Source organism: Coloeus monedula (assembly GCF_965178545.1).
Source record: "Coloeus monedula genome assembly, chromosome: 17".
Lineage (NCBI taxonomy): Eukaryota > Metazoa > Chordata > Aves > Passeriformes > Corvidae > Coloeus > Coloeus monedula.
Window position 1 is genome coordinate 10,415,686 of NC_138797.1, and position 19,041 is coordinate 10,434,726.

At 48.5% G+C, this 19,041-nt stretch overlaps 1 protein-coding gene across 1 annotated transcript in view; it reads right to left on the reverse strand.

Moving 5' to 3' along the window:
- Nucleotides 1-19,041, reverse strand: part of COL20A1 (collagen type XX alpha 1 chain) — a 50,648-nt gene that overhangs the window by 23,904 nt on the left and 7,703 nt on the right. The window contains exons 3-19 of the mRNA XM_082292995.1: nt 18,896-19,006; nt 17,145-17,288; nt 16,749-16,907; nt 15,656-15,856; nt 14,314-14,469; nt 13,216-13,335; nt 12,878-13,042; nt 11,469-11,633; nt 10,358-10,530; nt 9,636-9,765; nt 9,005-9,150; nt 7,221-7,344; nt 6,622-6,761; nt 5,895-6,024; nt 5,226-5,368; nt 4,023-4,155; nt 3,640-3,668 (exon numbers count right to left, since the gene is read on the reverse strand). Of these exons, the coding sequence (XP_082149121.1) occupies nt 3,640-3,668; nt 4,023-4,155; nt 5,226-5,368; nt 5,895-6,024; nt 6,622-6,761; nt 7,221-7,344; nt 9,005-9,150; nt 9,636-9,765; nt 10,358-10,530; nt 11,469-11,633; nt 12,878-13,042; nt 13,216-13,335; nt 14,314-14,469; nt 15,656-15,856; nt 16,749-16,907; nt 17,145-17,288; nt 18,896-19,006 (2,369 nt within the window). The remainder of the gene's footprint in view (nt 1-3,639; nt 3,669-4,022; nt 4,156-5,225; nt 5,369-5,894; nt 6,025-6,621; nt 6,762-7,220; nt 7,345-9,004; nt 9,151-9,635; nt 9,766-10,357; nt 10,531-11,468; nt 11,634-12,877; nt 13,043-13,215; nt 13,336-14,313; nt 14,470-15,655; nt 15,857-16,748; nt 16,908-17,144; nt 17,289-18,895; nt 19,007-19,041) is intronic.

Here is a 19,041-nt window from a genome sequence, read left to right on the forward strand (position 1 = left end):
AATGGGTGAGCCCTAAAGACAGTCACACAAACACACCCAGGTGATGAGGTTTTTGTTCTGCAGTTTTCCCTGTAAGGATCTTCTGCCCACCCAGCAAAGCCTGGGGTGACCTTAAATCACAGGTTGAGTGAAGATCATTTGCATCTTCATCGATTCTCCTTCCCTTTTGTGTATAAAATGAGCTTACTTTTACTGAGGCTGAACCAAGACTGCAGCAGCTGAATCAGGCTGGAGGCTGTTGCTGTGCACGACCACGAGGTAAAGCAGAGAAGAAAACAAGAGTAGGAATAAAGTCACTTCAGCAGCACTTTTTTAGTCAGTGCTGCATCTTTGCTGCCTGCACTGCCTATTTCCTTCAGCTGAGGTAAGGGCAGACTCTGCTTAAGTGAACTTTAAAGGGAAAGTTTGGGGAAGTCTTTAGTCAGATTTATTCTGGAAAGCCCTCAGGCCTGGCAGAATTTGATGGCATGGATCTGACAGACAGGGGACAGGCCACCTTCTGAAGCTGCCCTGGAGGATAGAAGCATCTCTGCCACCATCTGTGTCTTTGTTTACCTCTTCAACCTCTGGTCCTCCACAGGAGCAATCCCTGCTTGCTCTCAGGTCTAACCAGCATCACAGGCACCTAAGTTCTCAAATAAGAATAAAACCCTGGGCTCCACTCCATCAAAATCCTCACCTGCAATGATTATTATATATTCACTATAAGCCATGTTTTTTCCTGCCATGGGTTGAAGCTTCATTCCCCCATTTCAAACCCTTTATTTACCATGCACGCTCTGCTAGGAAGAGCTCACTGAGGAGCTGGATAAAGAGATTTCCCAGCCCCAGGCTGGAGAAGCTGCTGGCACACAGGCACTTTGTAAAACACTTCAGTGCAAAGCCAGCCAGGGTGGCTCAGCCCAGCCTCAGTAGCAGTTCCCATCCAAACTGCTTTCTCTTTTTTCTCCAGGACTAACAAGGGACTGGGGTTTTTTGCTCAATTTCTTTTTCCTCAGCCTAAATGAAAGAACTCTCCCTCAGTACAAAGGAGGGTCCTTGTCTGATTCTCAGCAGGACCAAAGCCATCCTTTCCAGCATTTTCCAAGGGCCACCATTCAGCAGCACCTCCATGTCCCAGCAGATTCCTCTCAGGAAAGCATCATCTGCTGCCCTGTGCTTGCTTGGAGGGTTGGTGTGGCTTTGAAGTACCAATAAGGTTGTTTATTAGTATGACAAATGATCACTGTGTAAGTCTTTGGTCAAGGATAAGGACTCTGCTACACTTGACAATTTATAAAACAGGCTGAAAGGAGAGCTCAACTCAAATGAGAATTCAGTCTAAATATAACAAAAAGAAAAAAGAAACATCAGAACCACGGGTAAGCAGCACATTTTAACAGTTTTGTTGTCTGTGGGAAATACATCAGTATGCTTTTGTTCCTGCTCTGCCTCTTGGAAAGTCTGCAGGGAAAAGTTTGCTAACTGGGTTACTGAAAAATAATCCCAAACTTTTTTCTTTCCTCTAGTCAAAACAAAGAATTAAACTCCAATTCCTCCAAGACAAGAAGGGGCCTGCACCATATCACTGTCTCCGAATTTTCTTCTCCAGCTAAAGCTATTCACTGATTTTGAGTTCATAAAATGACAAATCTCAAACCATAACTTTGAAACAACTTTTTTTTCCTACCAGAAAGATGAGAGACCTCATCCCAGTCCTTCCAAATGACACATCACAGTGATGAGTGTTGTTGGTTTTTACAAAAGGATGATGTTTCTGGCGGCATGTATTTTGTGAGGGATTGGTGTCTGCAGGGTCCCATGATTGAAAAACATTTGGTCTCAAAATGGGTGTTGCAGGTGGGACAAGAGGAATTACTAGCCCTGAATAAAATGAACTTGGTGTTTTCACCTCACCCCAGGGGAAGAACTCAGTTCCATTTCACAAAACCAGAGGCAAAGAGCATTGCTCTGACCCAGCAATGTTTTCCCTTGACCTTCAAAGAAGAAAGTATTCCAGGAAGGATGAAGGACAGGGAGAGAATCTTGTGTTACCAGTTCCTGCTGAGTTTTGCTTCAGTCACTGCCCTTAAACATCAGCATTTCTTGGAAATTCTACCAAGACATTTTTAAGAAAAACTTTGTGACTTGACCTATCCTTATGTAAAGAGATGATGCCAAGAGAGAAAAAGAGAAAAGCAAAGATGAAAGCAAAAGAAAACACTTCCTCCCTTCCACAACCTCCCCTAGCACACACTTTTGGTATTGCTCAGCACAGCCTGATCAGTGCTGTTCACCAGGCTGCAACCCAAAGTGTGCCACCCGGAGGAGAACCAGAGAGCTTTCATCGACGTTTCAGCCCTCAGAATTTCATTTTATAATGAAAATTAAGGGGCAGAGGGCTCAAAGATCAGACCAGGCGGTCTGGGTTTTCAGGTAACACGTGAGATTTCCATGCTGTGTCTGAAAGAGTTACTATCCACCAGCTCTGATGGTAGATTAACACCACCGGCCATCCTGACCACACACAGCACAAGGTGGCAGCTTTTCCTTGAAACACTGAAGATTTGAAATATAACCATGTCCCAGGATTCCCCAGAGTCCTGCCTTGTGCCACATCTTCCTGTACATCCCTTGCACAAGCCTCCAGCAATTTTCTGGCATCCCCAGTTTTCCCCTGACCTGCCCCAGAGCAGCACTGGAAATCACCAGCCACCTCTTCGGTGCCACTTCTCCTCTGTTGGCACTTCTTACTTTAAACATGAGAAAATAAGTAGCATCAAAACCATTGATTTTACATGCAAATAATGCCTGGGAGAAGCACGGCAGTGTCCTGACTGCTCCTGCAAAGGGATCAGCAGCACCCAGGCACTGAACCCTGTGTTGGCTGCCCAGCTGCACACCTGACTTCCTGCAGAATTTTTCTTCCTTCATGCAGAAGGCAAAGCCTGACAATTCCCAGGGCTCCTGCACAAGGACAGCAGCTGACAAGTAGAAATCAAATTGCTTTCCTTATCCCACTGGGGTGCCAGCAGCAGCAAGGACTGGCTTGTGCAAACGTGCCTAGAAGGGCACTGTCATGTGTCCTTTTGTTGGACTGAGAGAGCTCCTCTGACATTTCATAATTCATAGCTTAAAACACAGTAATTAATTTTCCTACACCCTCCAAACAGCTCTAATGGTCCTCTTGTCATCATGTGTCAATAGGATGCTTGCTTTTATTTTTCTTTTGTCAGTATGCAGCTCCAAGGTACTTGTCTGAGATAGTTTCCTATAAAAATGTTATTATTATTTATTATTAATAAAACCTGAGCTTCTTATTCCAAGATTACCATTTACTTCAGGTTTCATCAGCTCAACATCAGCCTAAATGAGTTTATTCTGCAGAGGAGGATGAGATCTGAGAGGAGAGGGAGGACTGCTGGTGTTGAATGGATTGTGATCCATTCACTTCCAACAAAGCGATTTTACAGGCAATATTAATTACCAGGACCTCTGGGAGTGCCACTTTTAAATCTCATATCCTGCCTGTACAAAGCCAGATTCAGATAATACTTCCAAGGCAGAGTGTGCCTGCAGGATTCCCTCCCATATTTGTAATGCCCCCGGTGAGGCACAGCCCAGCAACGACACAGCTCAGGAAATCTTCACCCTCCTTACAGGCAGTATTTTATTAACAGGAACTGTTCCTAAGGCAGCACAGTGACACATTCAGCTGGACACCCTCAGAATTCATTTCCATCCATGCACTGCACAGAAGCACAGGAGGGATGAAATGTATTCTACATGGAACATGTGCAAGGATTATCAGTTACCTCTAAAATGCACCAGCCTGACGTGATTGTCCAGCCTCCTGTTCTCAGGGCAGATTGAGAACTTTTTCAGACAGAAGCCTAAATGTCTCTAGACTTTTTCACACATTCAGGTTTGGGTTTTCAGAGCTGGAGGTGACCAGTCTGAGCTGCTGGTGCGTGCTGAGTTGTGAGGCATCCCATGCCCTGTTTGTCATCCCTGGGCTGTGGATCCCAGCACTGGTCACTTACTGGTCCTGTGGTGAACAGAAACGGTGTCACTTCGAGCACCATCTTTGTAGTAGGCCCAGATGGATATTTTGTAGTCAGTGTTCTTCTGCAGGCCTGGCAGGACGGCTGTTGCCACATTTCCAGCGAGGGAGAGCTGCAGCAGGGGAGGAAATGAGTCAGTCCCACTCCCGAGCAGCCCCAGGCTGGTTCATGCCACCCAAGTGCCAGGCTCATAGACTGTCTGTGGGCACAAATGAGTTAGCACCGGGCTTTGGGGCCAAAGTTTAATGTTTGGGGTTGCACACATGTAAGCAAAGGCAAAATTCCAGCCCTGAATAATGCAGAGCAGATGCTTGTGCATTGCAGCCCAGTTACAATTAGCAGCTCCTTCAGCACCACCACACAGAGCTCTGGCACAAGGCAGTGCCTGCCTGGAGCACTGAATCCCTTTGCTGAGTTTCCAGCTTTTAGGAGACCTAGGGACAGAAGCCCCAGTAGCCCTCTGTTCCAGCCCAAATGGAGCATGTTTGGTCTCTCTTATTGCAGGAGAGACTCAGGTATTAAGCCTCCATTTAAACTGCTGTTTGACCTCATACTGAAAATAGGGGCTTCACATGGAAGAAGTCACCTGGTCCATCCCTGCCACACCTGCACCAGCTCTGTCTCTGGTCATTCTCCTCTGTGTGCTCCTCACTTGGACCTCATGCTTCCCAAAGAGCAGCATCCCAAAAGTATCAGTGCTTCCTAGCACTGAGAAGAATGCTTTGCCTTCTTAGAAGCAATATTTCCAGCTATAAGTACTTGAGTATTGTCTTTTTCTTTTCCACAGCATCTTGACATCGACGGCTGCTGATCCTCTGCAACCCCAGATCTTTTTCTACTGAATTGCTTCTTAGCTGTTTGTTCTACATCCTGTATACCTGTGGTTAATTATTCCTGCCTAAGCTTAACACTTTCTGCTTGTCCCTATTAAATTTCATCCTTGAGGTTTTCCAGAACACTTCTGCAATCTTCCCAGAGCCTGTAGGACTCTGCCCTGCTGTCCCTCCTGCTTCCAGCACTCAAGGTGACTGCTCCACTTACAGCCAGATCCAGGAGGGATCCTGCTGAACTGTTCAATTGCTGGAATGCATTTGCCTGAATAGTTTTACACAGCTCTCTGCCACTCCTGCAGGTGAGTTCAGAGCCAGCCCAGCCTCCCCAGAGCTCTGTGTGGGCTCGTACCTCCTGAGGCTTCTCTCCACTGGCTGTGCTCCACTTGATCTGATAGACAACCACATCCGAGGCAGCGACAGCTTCCCACTGCAGGCGGAGGCTGCTCCCGGAGAGCTCGGTGACCTTCAGAGCACGCGGAGCAGGGACCTTCACTGAGGGATGCACAAGGAAAGGAGCTGAAGTGCAGGCACAGACAGCACCATGTCAGAGCCAAGGTGGGGAGCAGATGGCTGGGGAGCACAACATCAACCAAGCAGATGCCTGAGACCAGCCTGTCTGTTGCTTCTTCAGACCAGTATGACAACAGTCATCAGGACAGACAGGGGTAAATTATTTTTAAAGCTGTAATTAAGAAAGATTATCTCATTTACAGAGAGGACACATATCACACCAGTTTTGTAAAGGGAAGAAGGCTAGGAGGGCTCTCAAGGATGCAGATGCTAGGGATACATTATGCTTTTCTTAATTTGCTTCTTTTCTTTATCCCTTCCCCCTCATTTTGAGCATAACACAGTTGGACATACTCCACACACAAAGAACAGCAGCCATCTGCACTCTGTGCAAGGGTTTTGGCCACGAGCTGCTGGGGCCAGTCTTCAAAACATCCCAGTTCAGATACTCACAAACCAACTTTGTCACCTCTTACTGAGACCAGAAGTATTTCCGTTCCCTACTTACAGGTGGTGACATTGCCAGTAATTGGAAAGGAGTCCCCTTCATCGTATGTAGATCTGACACTGATGAAGTATTGGGTGAGGGAGGACAGAGGTCTCAGGACAGTGGATGTTGCAGTGCCAGGAACTTCCACCTGCAGTGGGGGAGTTGTGTGAGTATTCTATGAGGCAGGCTGAGACACTTGGGCTTGTTCAGCCTGAAGAAAAAGAGACACCTTATTGCAGCCTTTCAATATTTAAAGGGAGCTTATAAGAAAGATGGGAACAGAATTTTTTTGCAAGGCCTGTTACTATAGGACAAGGGGTCCTGACTTTAAACTAAAAGAGGTAGATTCAGATGAGATATAAGGAAAACTTTTTGACAACAAATGTGGTAAAACACAAACACAGGTTACCCAGAGATGTGGTGGATGCCCCATCCCTGAAAACATTCAAGGCCACATTGGATGGGGATCTGAGCAACCTGATCTAGTTGAGGATGTCCCTGCTCACTGCAGGCGAGTTGGACTGGATGGTTATGTATGTCCCTTCCAACCCAAACCATCCTACGGCTCTAGAGAGCACAGCTGCAGAGAGGTCAGCATTTGGTGATAATTGCAGCAGAAGTGCCCATTTCAGAGTTAACACACTGCCAGCACACAAGCTCTCCCTGAATCATGCAGCTGAAGGACAACAGGGCATTATCCAACTTCCCAAGCTCCTTTTCCTTCCCCCAGCCCCTGAGGACTCACCTCTCCAGCGTTGCCCCCTCTGCTAGAGACATAGGTGACATGGTGAGCCCGCACGGCCGGGGCCGCGGCCTCCCAGCTGACCCGCACGGAAGCGTGGCTGAGCTCGGAGAAGCTCAGGTACCTGGGAGGACTCAAGGCCACTGCAACAACAGTTAGTGACAGCACTCTGAGCCTTCACAGGCTGCACAATGGCAATGCCACCCGCTGCCTCCTGCTGCCCTCAGATGATCCCACCTTGAACCAAGAGGCTCATTCAACTATGCAGGCAAATATTCTCTTTATTCACTACCACACACACATCTGGGAGCTTATGAAGGGCTGCCGCAGATTTAGGTGAGGATGAGCCAGATGATTGCCTTCTCCCACCCCAGACAACAAGGACTTCAAGGAACACCTAGTTCAGGAGTCCTTTTTTACCAGGGGAGCATCACTCCTTTTTCACAGCTCACCATGCAATTAGACATCCCCTTGAGGACCAATACTTGCTTCAGATCCAGCAGGAAAGAGGCCAGATGCACAATATGGGAAGCACCTCATTTCACATGTCCCTGCTGCCTTAAGTGTTTAATAGCAACTCAGTAAGGAGCAGTAGCACTTACAGGTGGTTTCCTGGATGCTGGCTGGATCACTGGCATCTTCCCCATACATGGCATACACTGCCACAGAGTACCCAGTGCTGGGGGACAGCCCCTCCAGCAGCACCTCGGGCTGGATCACCTTCACCTGCCAACAGAGAGGGGGTTTAGGGTACCCTTCAGCTCTAGGGTACCTCCCAATGCACTTAAGAGAGCAGGACCTTACAGAGGCATGGGCCAAGGACCCTTTGGTTACACTTAGGGGTCCTCTCCAATCTAGAATGGTCTTAGAATCGTAGTATCACAGAATATCCTGAGTTGGAATGGACTCACAATGATCATCAGAATCCAAGTCCTGTTCCTGAACAGGAAAACCCTGTGAATCCCACCGTGTCCCTGAGAGTGTTGTCCAAAATTTCTTTGAGTTCTGTCAGGCTGCTGCTATGACCATTCACAGCCTGTTCCCTTGCCCAGCCATCCTCTGGGTAGAACCCTTTCCTATCCTCCAACCTAAACCTGCCCTGACACAGCTCCAGCTGCTCCCTCGGGTCCTGTCGCTGCTCACACAGAGCACAGAGGGGAGCTGCCCCTCCACTTTCCCTCATAAGGAAGCTGCAGACCCCGATGATGTCTCCCCTCATTCTCCTCTTCTCCAGTCCCTTCCCCACCTGGGCAGGTGATCTCTGTCTCTCTTGCCCTTTGGGGATACACAGCACCTCCTCCTACCCTGCTCTGCAGAGCCCTGATTCTCTCACACCAAAACGCTGCTGCTCTGGGTTGGATCGGGGGATATTCAAGAGCTGTGATCCTGCTTTTCTCAGACACGCGGGAAGCTCTGGCAGGAGCGCTGCCAGCAGCCCCAGAGCAGCCGGGCTGCTGCCATCTGCTGCTAACACGGCACGGGCACCGCTCTGCTCCGCAGCCTGCTCGCTGCAGAAAGGCACCACGGGGACACTTAGGAGTCTGCACACACTGGAGCACAGTTTATAAAAAGCTGGGAACATTTTAATGCTGGTTTTGCAGACATCCCATCGGCCTGGAGCATTACACTCTAACAGGGAGTAGGTCAGGTAACTGTGGAAATGTTTTAATATTCTGAAATACAAATTTGAGCGTCGGTCTTGCTTCAGATGTTCTGAATCTTATTAAAACCCCATGAGTATGCACTGAAAGCAGAGTATTAATCTGTTTTGAAAACCATCCTGCAATTGCCTCTATTGCTGTGCATTCAGAGGGGCAATCTTAGTCAAAGAGGCAGTAAATGTTCCTCCCCACTCACTTTGTTTTTTTAAAATTCATATCCTCAGCCTACAGGTACTCTAGATAATGTGTTAAAATGCACAACGAAGCGTTCTTAGATGTTTTTAAGGATTTTCCATTCGTCAAGCATTGTTTCTTTCATCTGCAGTGTCATAGGTCTGTTTTCAGATGTCAGCAAAATCCGCCCTAACACATTTTCAGTTAACTTTTAAAGATACACACAGTCAAGATGTTTATGTACAGCCTCAAGGATACAACAATTACACTTGGGGCTGCAAGGATGTGAGTTCAGTGCCTGGGTTTCCAGGGCCCCAGGAGGCAGTCAGATCTCTCCCATGCCTTGATTTCCCACGTGAAACCCTCACAGTTATAAATCACTTTGAGACAAACCATAAAAAAGAATCTTTTATGAAAGCTGTTTCTGGCAATAATTCTGATAGATTTTTTTTCTTTGACCACATGATACCAATTGCCAAATCTTAGAGCTAGCACTAAACTCAGCCCAGACAGAGAAAAAACAGTATTATCATTATTGTCACAAACTCTACCTCCGTTGTATAGTCCTCTGCTCCATCAGGGGCTGCAGAGCAGAGCACCAGGTAGTGCGTGGCTCCCTGGGCTGCTTTCCAGCTCAGCCTCAGACTGTTGTGGCTCAGCTCAGAGACACGCAGGGAACGAGGGGAAGACAAAGGCACTAAAGAGAAAAATAAGGCACAAAGGTACCTTCAGTGTATGAGGTCTGCAACAACTCAAAACCCAGGGGACACCTGGCTTTACAACAGCTACTGCAAGCTGGCAGGCACCCACCCCACATCTAACACAGTCTCTACTTTACAGAGAGTTTAATTCACTCGGCGCCCACGGATAAAAAACCAGCGAGGAGTTGCAATATATTTCTAGCAGGGTGTGTTACTGCCACATTCTGCTTTGCAGAATGACACAGGTGGAAAGGATCCCTGGAGGTCTCTGGCCCAACCTGCTGCTCAAAGCACAGGTTGCTCAGGGTCTTGCCTGGTTGAGTTCTGAGCACCTCTGCAGATAAAGAGAGCTGTAGATAGCCCGAGCTTGAGGGGTGAGGAAATGTACAATGGCATTCTCCAGTTTGAGGTGGTCAGAGATCGAGCTCTGCTTGCCTTTCCTCAGCACCCCTCAGCACAATTCTCTCTACTCACGACCTACGTGTGGAGGTGACGCCTCTCAGGCCGTCCCCCACCGCGGTGTCGTACACAGGGATCACCGACACCAGGTACTCCGTGTGTGAGGTCAGGTTGGACAGCTGCAGAGAGGACTCTGCTCCCTCTAAAACCACCTGCAAGCACAAAGGGAGGGCTGTCAGAGGAGGGAGGTGCTACTGCTCTTCAGCAATGGAACGGCTGAACTGGCCATCCCTGGCCAGTGTGGCTTCTCCGTGGCAGATCTGTGCCCAGAAACATGAAGCCCCATTGCCCTCTGCACTTTGTGATAGCTAGCATCTCCCCAAAGCAGAGAGGTGAGAGGCAAAAAGGATTCCTGTCCTCTAAACCTGGGATGTCTGCAAACACCGAGCACAGGATTCTAGCCATGCTCTCACTGAAATCAATGGAAATTTTTCCACGATTTGGATTTGCTTCTTTAAATCATATCCATCCCAGATATCCTTGGCTCTCTGCACCTGAGTGTCCTCTCAAAGTCAAAACACATGATTTAGGGAGGGGATAACACTGTCTAAGAGAAAAATCAGCGTCTTCTATCTTATCACCCTATTACCTCTTCACATTTACACTCATGGTGCATTTAATTTCGTCTCTGGCTTAACTGATACCCCATTGCCATCCTCTTTTTGTCCACCCAAGCCTCCTTAAACTGCCAGCCACCATCTGGAAGCTGTGGTAGTCTCAGGAGTCCAGGGAAAGGTCTCTCACCTCTTTGGGTGTCCCACCCTTGGATGGATAATACACAACCCGGTATTTCTTTGGTGGTCTCAGAGGAGGGCTCCAGGCCAAGTGCATGCTCTTGGAGGTCACAGCAGATATTTTCAGGTCAGTTGGGCTGATCTGGGGACCCGTGTTGGCAGGGTTATCTTTCACAGCGCTGCCTAGGAATTAAAACCACAGTTATTTTCTTATATTCACACTTCTCATGCCAAATGTACTTTCCAGCTCATAAACACGAGTGACATTTTTCAAACCAAGTTGCAGTCTCCTTCCCTATAGAGTATAGAAACTGTTCCAGACTGCTCTGAAATAAATATTTTAAAACTGGCTGTACAGAGAACATAACTACTCCATAGAGAACAGGCTGTGTATTTTGCTGGGTGCTGCAAATAATTCTTCAACACAAGTCTGCGTTCCTTAATCTCAAAAATTTGCCAAAATTAACAAGCAAAAATTACTTTGGTTTCTTTTTGGACAAGCCCATTTTTCTTCAGCCTAACCTTCACCTTTGTAAAATGTCTAATTATGCCAAATACAAATCAGTAAGAATAAATGAATTTATTAATATGAATCTCCAGAGCATTAAATGAAAGTATGCTTGAAATTTAGACTTTCCCATTCTGCTTAGGTCAATCTTAGAGCAGAAAGAGGTGGAAATATGTACACGATATTTCTCTTGAGAATCTAAGTTAACATCTGGAGTGGTTCTTCATGCTCCTCATCATGCAAGCTGTTCCCAGCAAAGGAAAGAAATGGCTGCTTGATTTTAACTTGTTGGAGATCCAGTATTAAAAGTTTTGTGGAGAAAAAACTAATGTGTTTAGGTGCTTTATTATTTCCTCACCCTACCTCCGCATTTACTCCATAGACTTTCCCTAGTATATTTTCCTATTAGTTCTCCTGCTTTTTCTGCCTCGTTGGAAGAAACTCGGAAAAGAAGATGGTTACAACACATTTATCACACCATATGATAAAGGAAGAGGGAAAGGAAGCTCCTTTTCCATATAGTGGTTATTATTGTCTTGAGGGGATTTTATCCACCAAGAGGAAGGGGGATGGTGAGCAGCAGGAAGCTCTCACCAAGGAGGTCCCACATCACCTGTGGTTTCCTTGTGGCTCCTCTCCTTGATCCTGGTGCACAGGACCCGTGTGAGTTTGCTGACCAGGGAGCTGAGCAGGGGGAAGTCCAGCACGTTGTACACGGTGAGCTCCAGCGGCTCCGAGGCCACTTGCCTCAGCTCCGCCTCGTCCGCATTCTTCACCCCTGCAACCAGAGAACGAGGCTGAGAACCTCCCCAGACAGGAGCAGAGGGACTCCCCAGAGGTGGGTTTACCATCACCCTGCTCTCCAAGAAGAGCCTCCCAATTGTCCCAGTGGCAGAGTGGTGTCTTAGTGGCCCTGGGCTTTCCTGCAGCAACCACCTCAGCCCAGCCCGGGAAGAGCTTTCAGCTCAGAAGGCCTTTAGCAGCCTGGAGACAGTCTGGTGAATCCTCCTTCTGTCCTCCTGCCTCCTCACCACTTGCAGGCTTTGCTATCAGGAAGGGAGGTATTTTTCAACCTGAGAGGCTGTTGGCATAAACGGACGAGGGACTGAATGAACAAACAACCATTTTATATTTATGAGGTGCTAGCACTCCCCACAGAGAGCCTGTTGTTCATCAGAACATCACACTGCATCCCACAGAGTCAGGGATGAGCAAAAAGCAGCCCATTTGTATAACAGAACTTCTCCATCACAGAGCATCCTCCATCCCCATCCTTCAGCTCCTCATCCTCATTAACTCTCTGCAGACCAAGCTCCACAGTACAACTCATTTTGCTTCCCAGAGCTAGGTTCAGGGTTCCCTACCACTGTCCAAGGAGGCTCAGCAGCTCTCCTCACTCCATAAAAGCCACTTACCCACATAACCCTATGCAATAAACGCTCGCTTGCATGTTCCCAGCACAGCTTAGCATGAATTTTGGAGACTGCAATTTCAGGAGAGTTTTTATGTAACTTTATTGCTCATGTATCAGTCTCTAGCAGACCTTGTGGTCATCAAGGCCGGAGTTGCTCAAGGCCATTTTGTGTCTTGGTGTTGCTGCTGGACAGTGAAGAGCAGATAATGCTGTTATTTAGAGAAATGGGAAGTTGTGAGAGGCAGTAATAATACAGGAGGTCTCCTGCCATCCCCAATACAACATTCTCTTGCCTAATTCCACAGCTGAGAATATTGTTCTCATGGCACAGGTCCCTGAGGCTCCCAAAGGTCTTTAGATGGGAGGTGTGACATCTCCCACGTGAATGCTTTTCCTAAAAAAAAAAAATATTCTTTGAAAACACTACCTGTGCTGAATAAATGAGTTAATTTTCATCTTAGCCTCAATGTAATGAGGTCTCATCCACTACCTCAGTTTTACAGCCTTAGGATCCTTCTGTCAAAGTTGAGGGAACATAACCTTCAATTTAAAGATGACCAAAAATAGGTTGGCTTTGTCCTACAGATTATCAATGGCTGTGATCTTACCGATGGCAAATATCTCTATGCCCAGGTTTTTCAAGGTCTGAGCAGCCAGGTTGGCATCATCCTGGGATTTCCCATCAGTCAGGAGGATTACCAGCTTCTCAGCCTCCAGCCGGGCACCAGCATCTGGTTTCAGATTCTGCTCCACGACGTGGGTCAGTGCTAGACCTGGGGAGGAGCAGAGATGGAGGATGTGCCACAGCGCTCTGAACAACCCCAATGCCTTTTCTCTTTTTTCTGCTCCCCAGCAGCCACAGCCCCACAGAGCACATTGTCCCATGGGAACAGCTTCCCCCACTGGGGCTGCAAGGGCTGTTTAGAGCCCTATAAGGTGGAGTTACCTGTAAAGGTGTTGCCACCCTTGTACCGCAAATTCCTCACGGCCTCCAGCACCTGTTCCCTCGTGGAGTAAGCGCTCAGATCCCACTCCGTGCGGGGGTCACTGCTGTACTGGGACAGCCCTGGGAAAAACAGGAGCTATGGGCATCCAGCCAGCCCAGGTGAGCTGCAGGAGACCCACTCTGGGAGCCGGTGTCAGGATTGCCAGGAAGGATGACACAAAATAATGAAAGGGACTGGGGGTGAGCAGATGAGGCTTCTAAGTCCACTTCTCTGTGTGGTTCTGAGAAAATAGCATGAAGCTGAGTCAGGGGAGGTTTAGGTTGGACATTAGGAAAAGGTTCTTCCCCCAGAGGGTGGTTGGGCACTGAACAGGCTCCCCAGGGCAGTGGTCACAGTCCCAGGCCTCACAGAGCTCCAGGAGCATTTGGACAATGCTCTCAGGCCCAGGGTGGGATTCTCAGGGTGTTCTGTGCCGGGCCAGGACTTGGACCCGATGACCCTTGTGGGTCCCTTCCAACTCAGGATATTCCATGATTTTATGGTCCTGCCATGCAAGCGGCAAAGCGATGCCTCAGACCCCACGGGGTACAGGGGTACACACCCCTCTCATGATCGTCTCATGATGATCAGAGGTGTTTGATAAGGTGTCAAAGTTAATCAGGGTCAAACAATCAGTTTCAAGGGCTGAGAGGGATTTACATCATCCTATTTCATGTACAGCCCGGCTGTCAGTAGCATTCAGAGCTGGAAGCAGCCCCATTCCAAGCTGAATTCACAGCAGCCCCAGTGTGGCATTGCCACTGCACACAGTGCATTGGTGGCTGAGCACCTCGTCACAGATGGTAGCAAATCCCAAAAGTATCTCAGCATCACCACCCAAGCTGGTGCTGCCCAAAGATAGCACTTCTGTTCACTGTGCAGATATTTTTCACAGCCACTAGAGGCCAGAGCTTGCTACCAGATGGGAAAAGCTTCCAAGAGCAGCTCTAGGACCGCATCCTAAAGGAATAAGAGCTCCCAAGAGGAGCACATAGCAAGAGACCAAGGCCCCTTCAAACATCAACATCCTAAGGTCAGGAAACAGGAGCATGTCCTACCTACTCTTATCTTGTCTTCTGCAATACTGAATGGGGAAATCAGATTGCTCAGGAACTCCTTAATGAGCTTGAAATTGTTGCGTCCGATGCTCCAGGACCCATCCACAAGCAGGACGATATCAGTCATTGCAGGTGTGTCACACTGAAACTGGGAGCCTGCAGGGGAAAGGTTTGATACTGAGAGAAGCAATTGTAAGGAGGAAACCCGCTTCAGTTTTAAGCTAAAAAGCGAATCTGCTGTGCAGGGCCTTGTCTGGATGGTGGAATAGACCATCTGCCAGTCTGGCACATGCCAGCATCTCGTGAAAACCACAGAGCCAAGCATAACCCATGTCAGTACCAAGAAATGGAGTGGTGTGGAGCTGCACCTCTGCAAAGAAGGGGTTAATGCTCTCAGGAAGCGTGTGCTAACCCAAGCACTGCCCTCTGCAAGCTGTCAGCTCCATTCCGTCTCAGCCCCAGCCCAGTGCTTCCTTTTATCTAGCCTAAGTCTCCAAGAATTGCAGGTGATTGCTTAATTCCATTCCATCACGAGATCCCCTGTGGGCTACAATTATTTCATGGCTTTATATTAAATCCAATCTCCCTGTAAAAACCTGCTGGCACCATGGATACTCTAGCCCTGCCTTCATCCCCACCCCAGGCCTTCAGCTTAGCAGAGGATAAGATACAGCATGTTGCTAATTGAATGCATCTTCCTGGAGTATTTCTCAGATTTTGCATCTTTGGTGGAGGGGAAACAGATTATCCCATTAAGATTTATCAGGCTCCAAAGGGGCCTGTCTCTTATCACAGACACAGATTCTCTGGCCCATCCCATTCGCACCATTTCAGCCAAGCTGGGAGCCATCTCAGTCTCAACTGAATCTGAAGGATCCTCATGGATCAGTTATCTGTGAAACACAAAGAACAAGCCCAAAAGGAGGAGCAGGCTGGGTAACAAACATCCCTGGTGTTTGGAAAGGAAACACCTTGGAAAGGTCCATGGCTGGGGGTGCTCTGCTGAAGAACACAAATGCTTACACAAATCTGCCAGAAGCCGGGGGAGATGACAACATTGAAGAGAGAATAGTGCCAAATCAATTAAAATCAATAAATTAAATCATCTGGAAGGAATTTTTGGCCTAACTCCAGCTTTCCTTAGAATTCATGTTGTTCTACAGAACTCCAAATTTCTCCAGTGAGCTCTGACAGCTCCCAAAGCATGACCTAGTGATTGGAAGCACAACCAGCAGCATTGTACTCTGGGGGGGCAGAGGGTGGGATGGAAAGCTTGAATTCAGTGTGTGTTAGGGAAAAGAGCAGGGAAGAAGGAGCAAGACATGTTTGAACCCCTTCTCACCTCGCCTCAGTGAATCCTTTGGGGGTTTTTCTTTTCCTGGAGACTCTCGCTCTGTGTTTTCAGGAGTACGCGGGGATGATTTTGGGGTTATTGATGTTGTTTCTGTCACGCTGGCCTCCACACTCGGCTGGTTTCTTGTCGTTTCTCCGGAGCTCTTTGGCTGAATCCCCTTCTGCCTTTTCTTTTCAGCTCTGTCCTTTGCTGTGCTCCAAATAGAAAAATTCCATTGTCCCTAACTGTGTTATCCCCATGGAACCTCACTTCTCAGCTGATTTGAGCCACACTCGACACAGGTGTAAGGACCTCAGAGAGGGTAAAATTCCTACAGATTTATGCAAATAGGTGCATAGACTGACACCACCTTCATTCACACCTCTCTGAGAGGGCTGCACGTGTGCTCAGGAGTTAACGTTAGTAACGGATCACATCAGCAAGTTTGTCCCTCCCATTATCCTTGATGATGAAAAACAATGAATGTTTGTAAAATATGAACCAGGGAAAACATCCCAAGGGACTTCATACCAGTTGCTCTCCAGAGCTCAGCAATCTGTGGCTCACAAACACCCAAGACTTTCTGGATAATGGCCATGATGGATCTTTCTTCCATCAGCAGGTGTAATTCCCTTTTGAGCTCGTGGAAACATGAGACTCTGTAGTTACATACAGCCAGGGAGGTTGAGGAAATCCTTCTTGTAGAGCACCTGCAGCCAGCTTTGGAACACAGAGCTTAGGGGGAAAAGCACCATTAGCCACAGTGCTTAGGGAGCAGCTTGTTCTCCAAGGATCCACATTCAGTTGAAGGATAAGTTTGCATCTGCTGAATTTGGATACTTGGATGTGCATTGTCAGCTTGGCTGGAATGAGGGGCAAATATTTTTAAGTGTTTTACTGTGTTCCTGTAGCTAAGAATTGTATGCAAAGGATGAGACCAGGCTAGCAAGTTTCACTGACAGAATATATCTGATGAAGGAAGGTTGCAGGGAGAAAGTGGGAATGGTTTTAGGGACAGCTGTGTGCTCCAGCCATGGCAGCACGGCACAGGCCGTGGCTCAAAATCAATCCCATGTGACTCCAGAATGGTGACAGCACCCACCTGTCTGGGACAGGACAGTGTTCAGGGGTGGTGGGGTGGCCTCTGCCACCCAACTGTGCTCAGCTGCCGAGCTCCCCGAGGAGGTGAGGTTCTTTCCTGATGCAGCTCCTGCATTCCTTCGGTTATTTCTAGTCTGGGACGCATTTTTGAGTTCCTCTACTGTAGGAAGACCAAAAACAGAGAAACTGCCCATCTAGAGAGGCCTGTGAGCCACAGTCCCTCCCTCATCCCCTGAGTCTTCCCGATCTCCCTTTCCAGCCTTCCAACCAAAACAGTACCAGGCTCTGTGATTGCCAAAGAGTCTGCAGGGTGTGTGCCAGAGGATGAGCTCTGTGCAGCCACATCCCCAGGAGCCTCAGGAGCTCTGAGTGGTAAAATTTAGCCCTCTCCACTTACTCACAAATTTCCTCTTGGCAAACAGGGCTTCCTGGGAGCCGTTGAGCACATAGACCTGCAGGGTGTATTCCTTGGCAGGGCTCAGCCCTCCCACCGTGGCTTTGGGAGTCTTGGTTTTCAGCATGACTTCTTGCTCCGAGTCCCCTGAGGTGGGATGAAACCACAGTTCAGAGCCTGTCAGAGCTTAAAGTTAAGCTGACAGTAGCAAAAGCAGCACCGAAATGCAGGGAATGTCTGCCTAGGGACCGCAGTCAGCTCCTATTTATTCTTTAAATTTTGAGGAGCTCCGATTTTTACTCTTTTTCTCAATGTAGAGTGGAGAAGATAGAGGTGGGGTTTTTAAAGTCCCTGATATGTGCCCAAATTAGGAAATTACTTCCCACCCAGTATTAGTGCAACTCTCACCAGCTTCCCAAGGAGCTGTTGAGTAAAAAGCTGGTGTTCAGAGTGTAAGGACTGGCAACTGCTGAATGAAGACACCCAACTGATTGAGGTCATATGTGACAAAATGAGGAAGTGACTCGATGTCTCTGGAGGTCACCACTGGCACTTGGGACTCATCTTACTTATCCCAGCTGTGCTGTCTCTGCCCCATCTCTGTGCAAGGGCAGCTGCTGCCTGCAGGACACAGCTCATTTCTGGGGCTGGCACTGCCTCCAGACCCCTCCACAGCCATGTCCCAGGCTGTTGGACCCTGTTCTGGGATGCCTTGACCAGCCAAGGACTGGGCATTTCTGTGTTGGCAGGGCAGCGAGCAGATGGAGTGAGGCAGCGATTGCTCCAGAGAGGCACAGCAGCTCCCTAAACCCCTCTGACCAGGAAAGGTCTGCAAGCTTGAAATTATGGAGATGGATCTGTTTCTGACCCAGCCATCCCTGTGCCCCTGCCTAAGGCTGGAAACCCCCCAGCCTAAGAGGGAAAGCCTCAGGCATGTGCTAAGAGGCCGGTGGGGAATCCCTGCATTCCCGGGATGCTCATCAATCTCTGCTGAGCTGAGGCTCAGGGGAGGAGCAGGGCAGGGAAGGAATGGGAAACCTCCTGCTCCAGCTTGGGAAACAGGTGGGGGCTGAGCTAAAAGCGGGCGGATGATCACAGGAGCTGCCGCCCGCACTCCTGCCCAGCAGCTCCCTTTTCCGGCTCACTGGGAAAGCGGCAGCGACTGGAAACCTCGACTAAGGATGCCTGCAGCCCCTCCTCCCCACTACGGGACATCGTGTCCTTCCAACACCACCAGGTTCAACATCTGAAGTCAGGGAGTAGGGGTAGAGAGCAAGAGGGATGAGCCTCCCCACACAAATAGGGTCGAAGTCTTCCCATTCCATGTCCCTGCAGGTGGTGGGAGAGCTGGGAGCTCCCATAGACGAGCCAGGCAATGAACCTTTTTCATATTTGTCTCCCAGAGTCCTAAAGAACAGCATTTCTGGCTAAACCTTTCCCCAGGGATGAACAGAGCTGAATTTCATCTCTTTCCTGTGAATGAGTGACAAAGGGACTGTGCCTGCACTGAGTGGCACTACAGACTGCTCCCACAGTGGCCAGAAAGGCTCCTTGTCCATACTGCATGTACAGCCCAGTGAAATCAACACCTGGAACCAGAACAACGTAAGTCCCTCTGCCTTGTCTCTATTCCCTTAAGGTCTAAATAATGCTCATACTTAGGTCCTGTTGGCCACCAGACGAAAGGTGGAGCTCAGTCCCTCCCTCTCACATGAATCTCTGCTGGGTCTGATGTCCAGGGTGTCAGCACATACCTGCCATGGGCTTTACCCGAACTTTGTAGCCACTGATGTTCCCTTCAGTCTCTTTCCACTTCATCTGGAGCCTGTCTTCTGAGAGGACAGTGAGTTTCAGCCGGCCTGACCCTGGGGAGGAGGAGATATGTCCATGCCGTTACGGT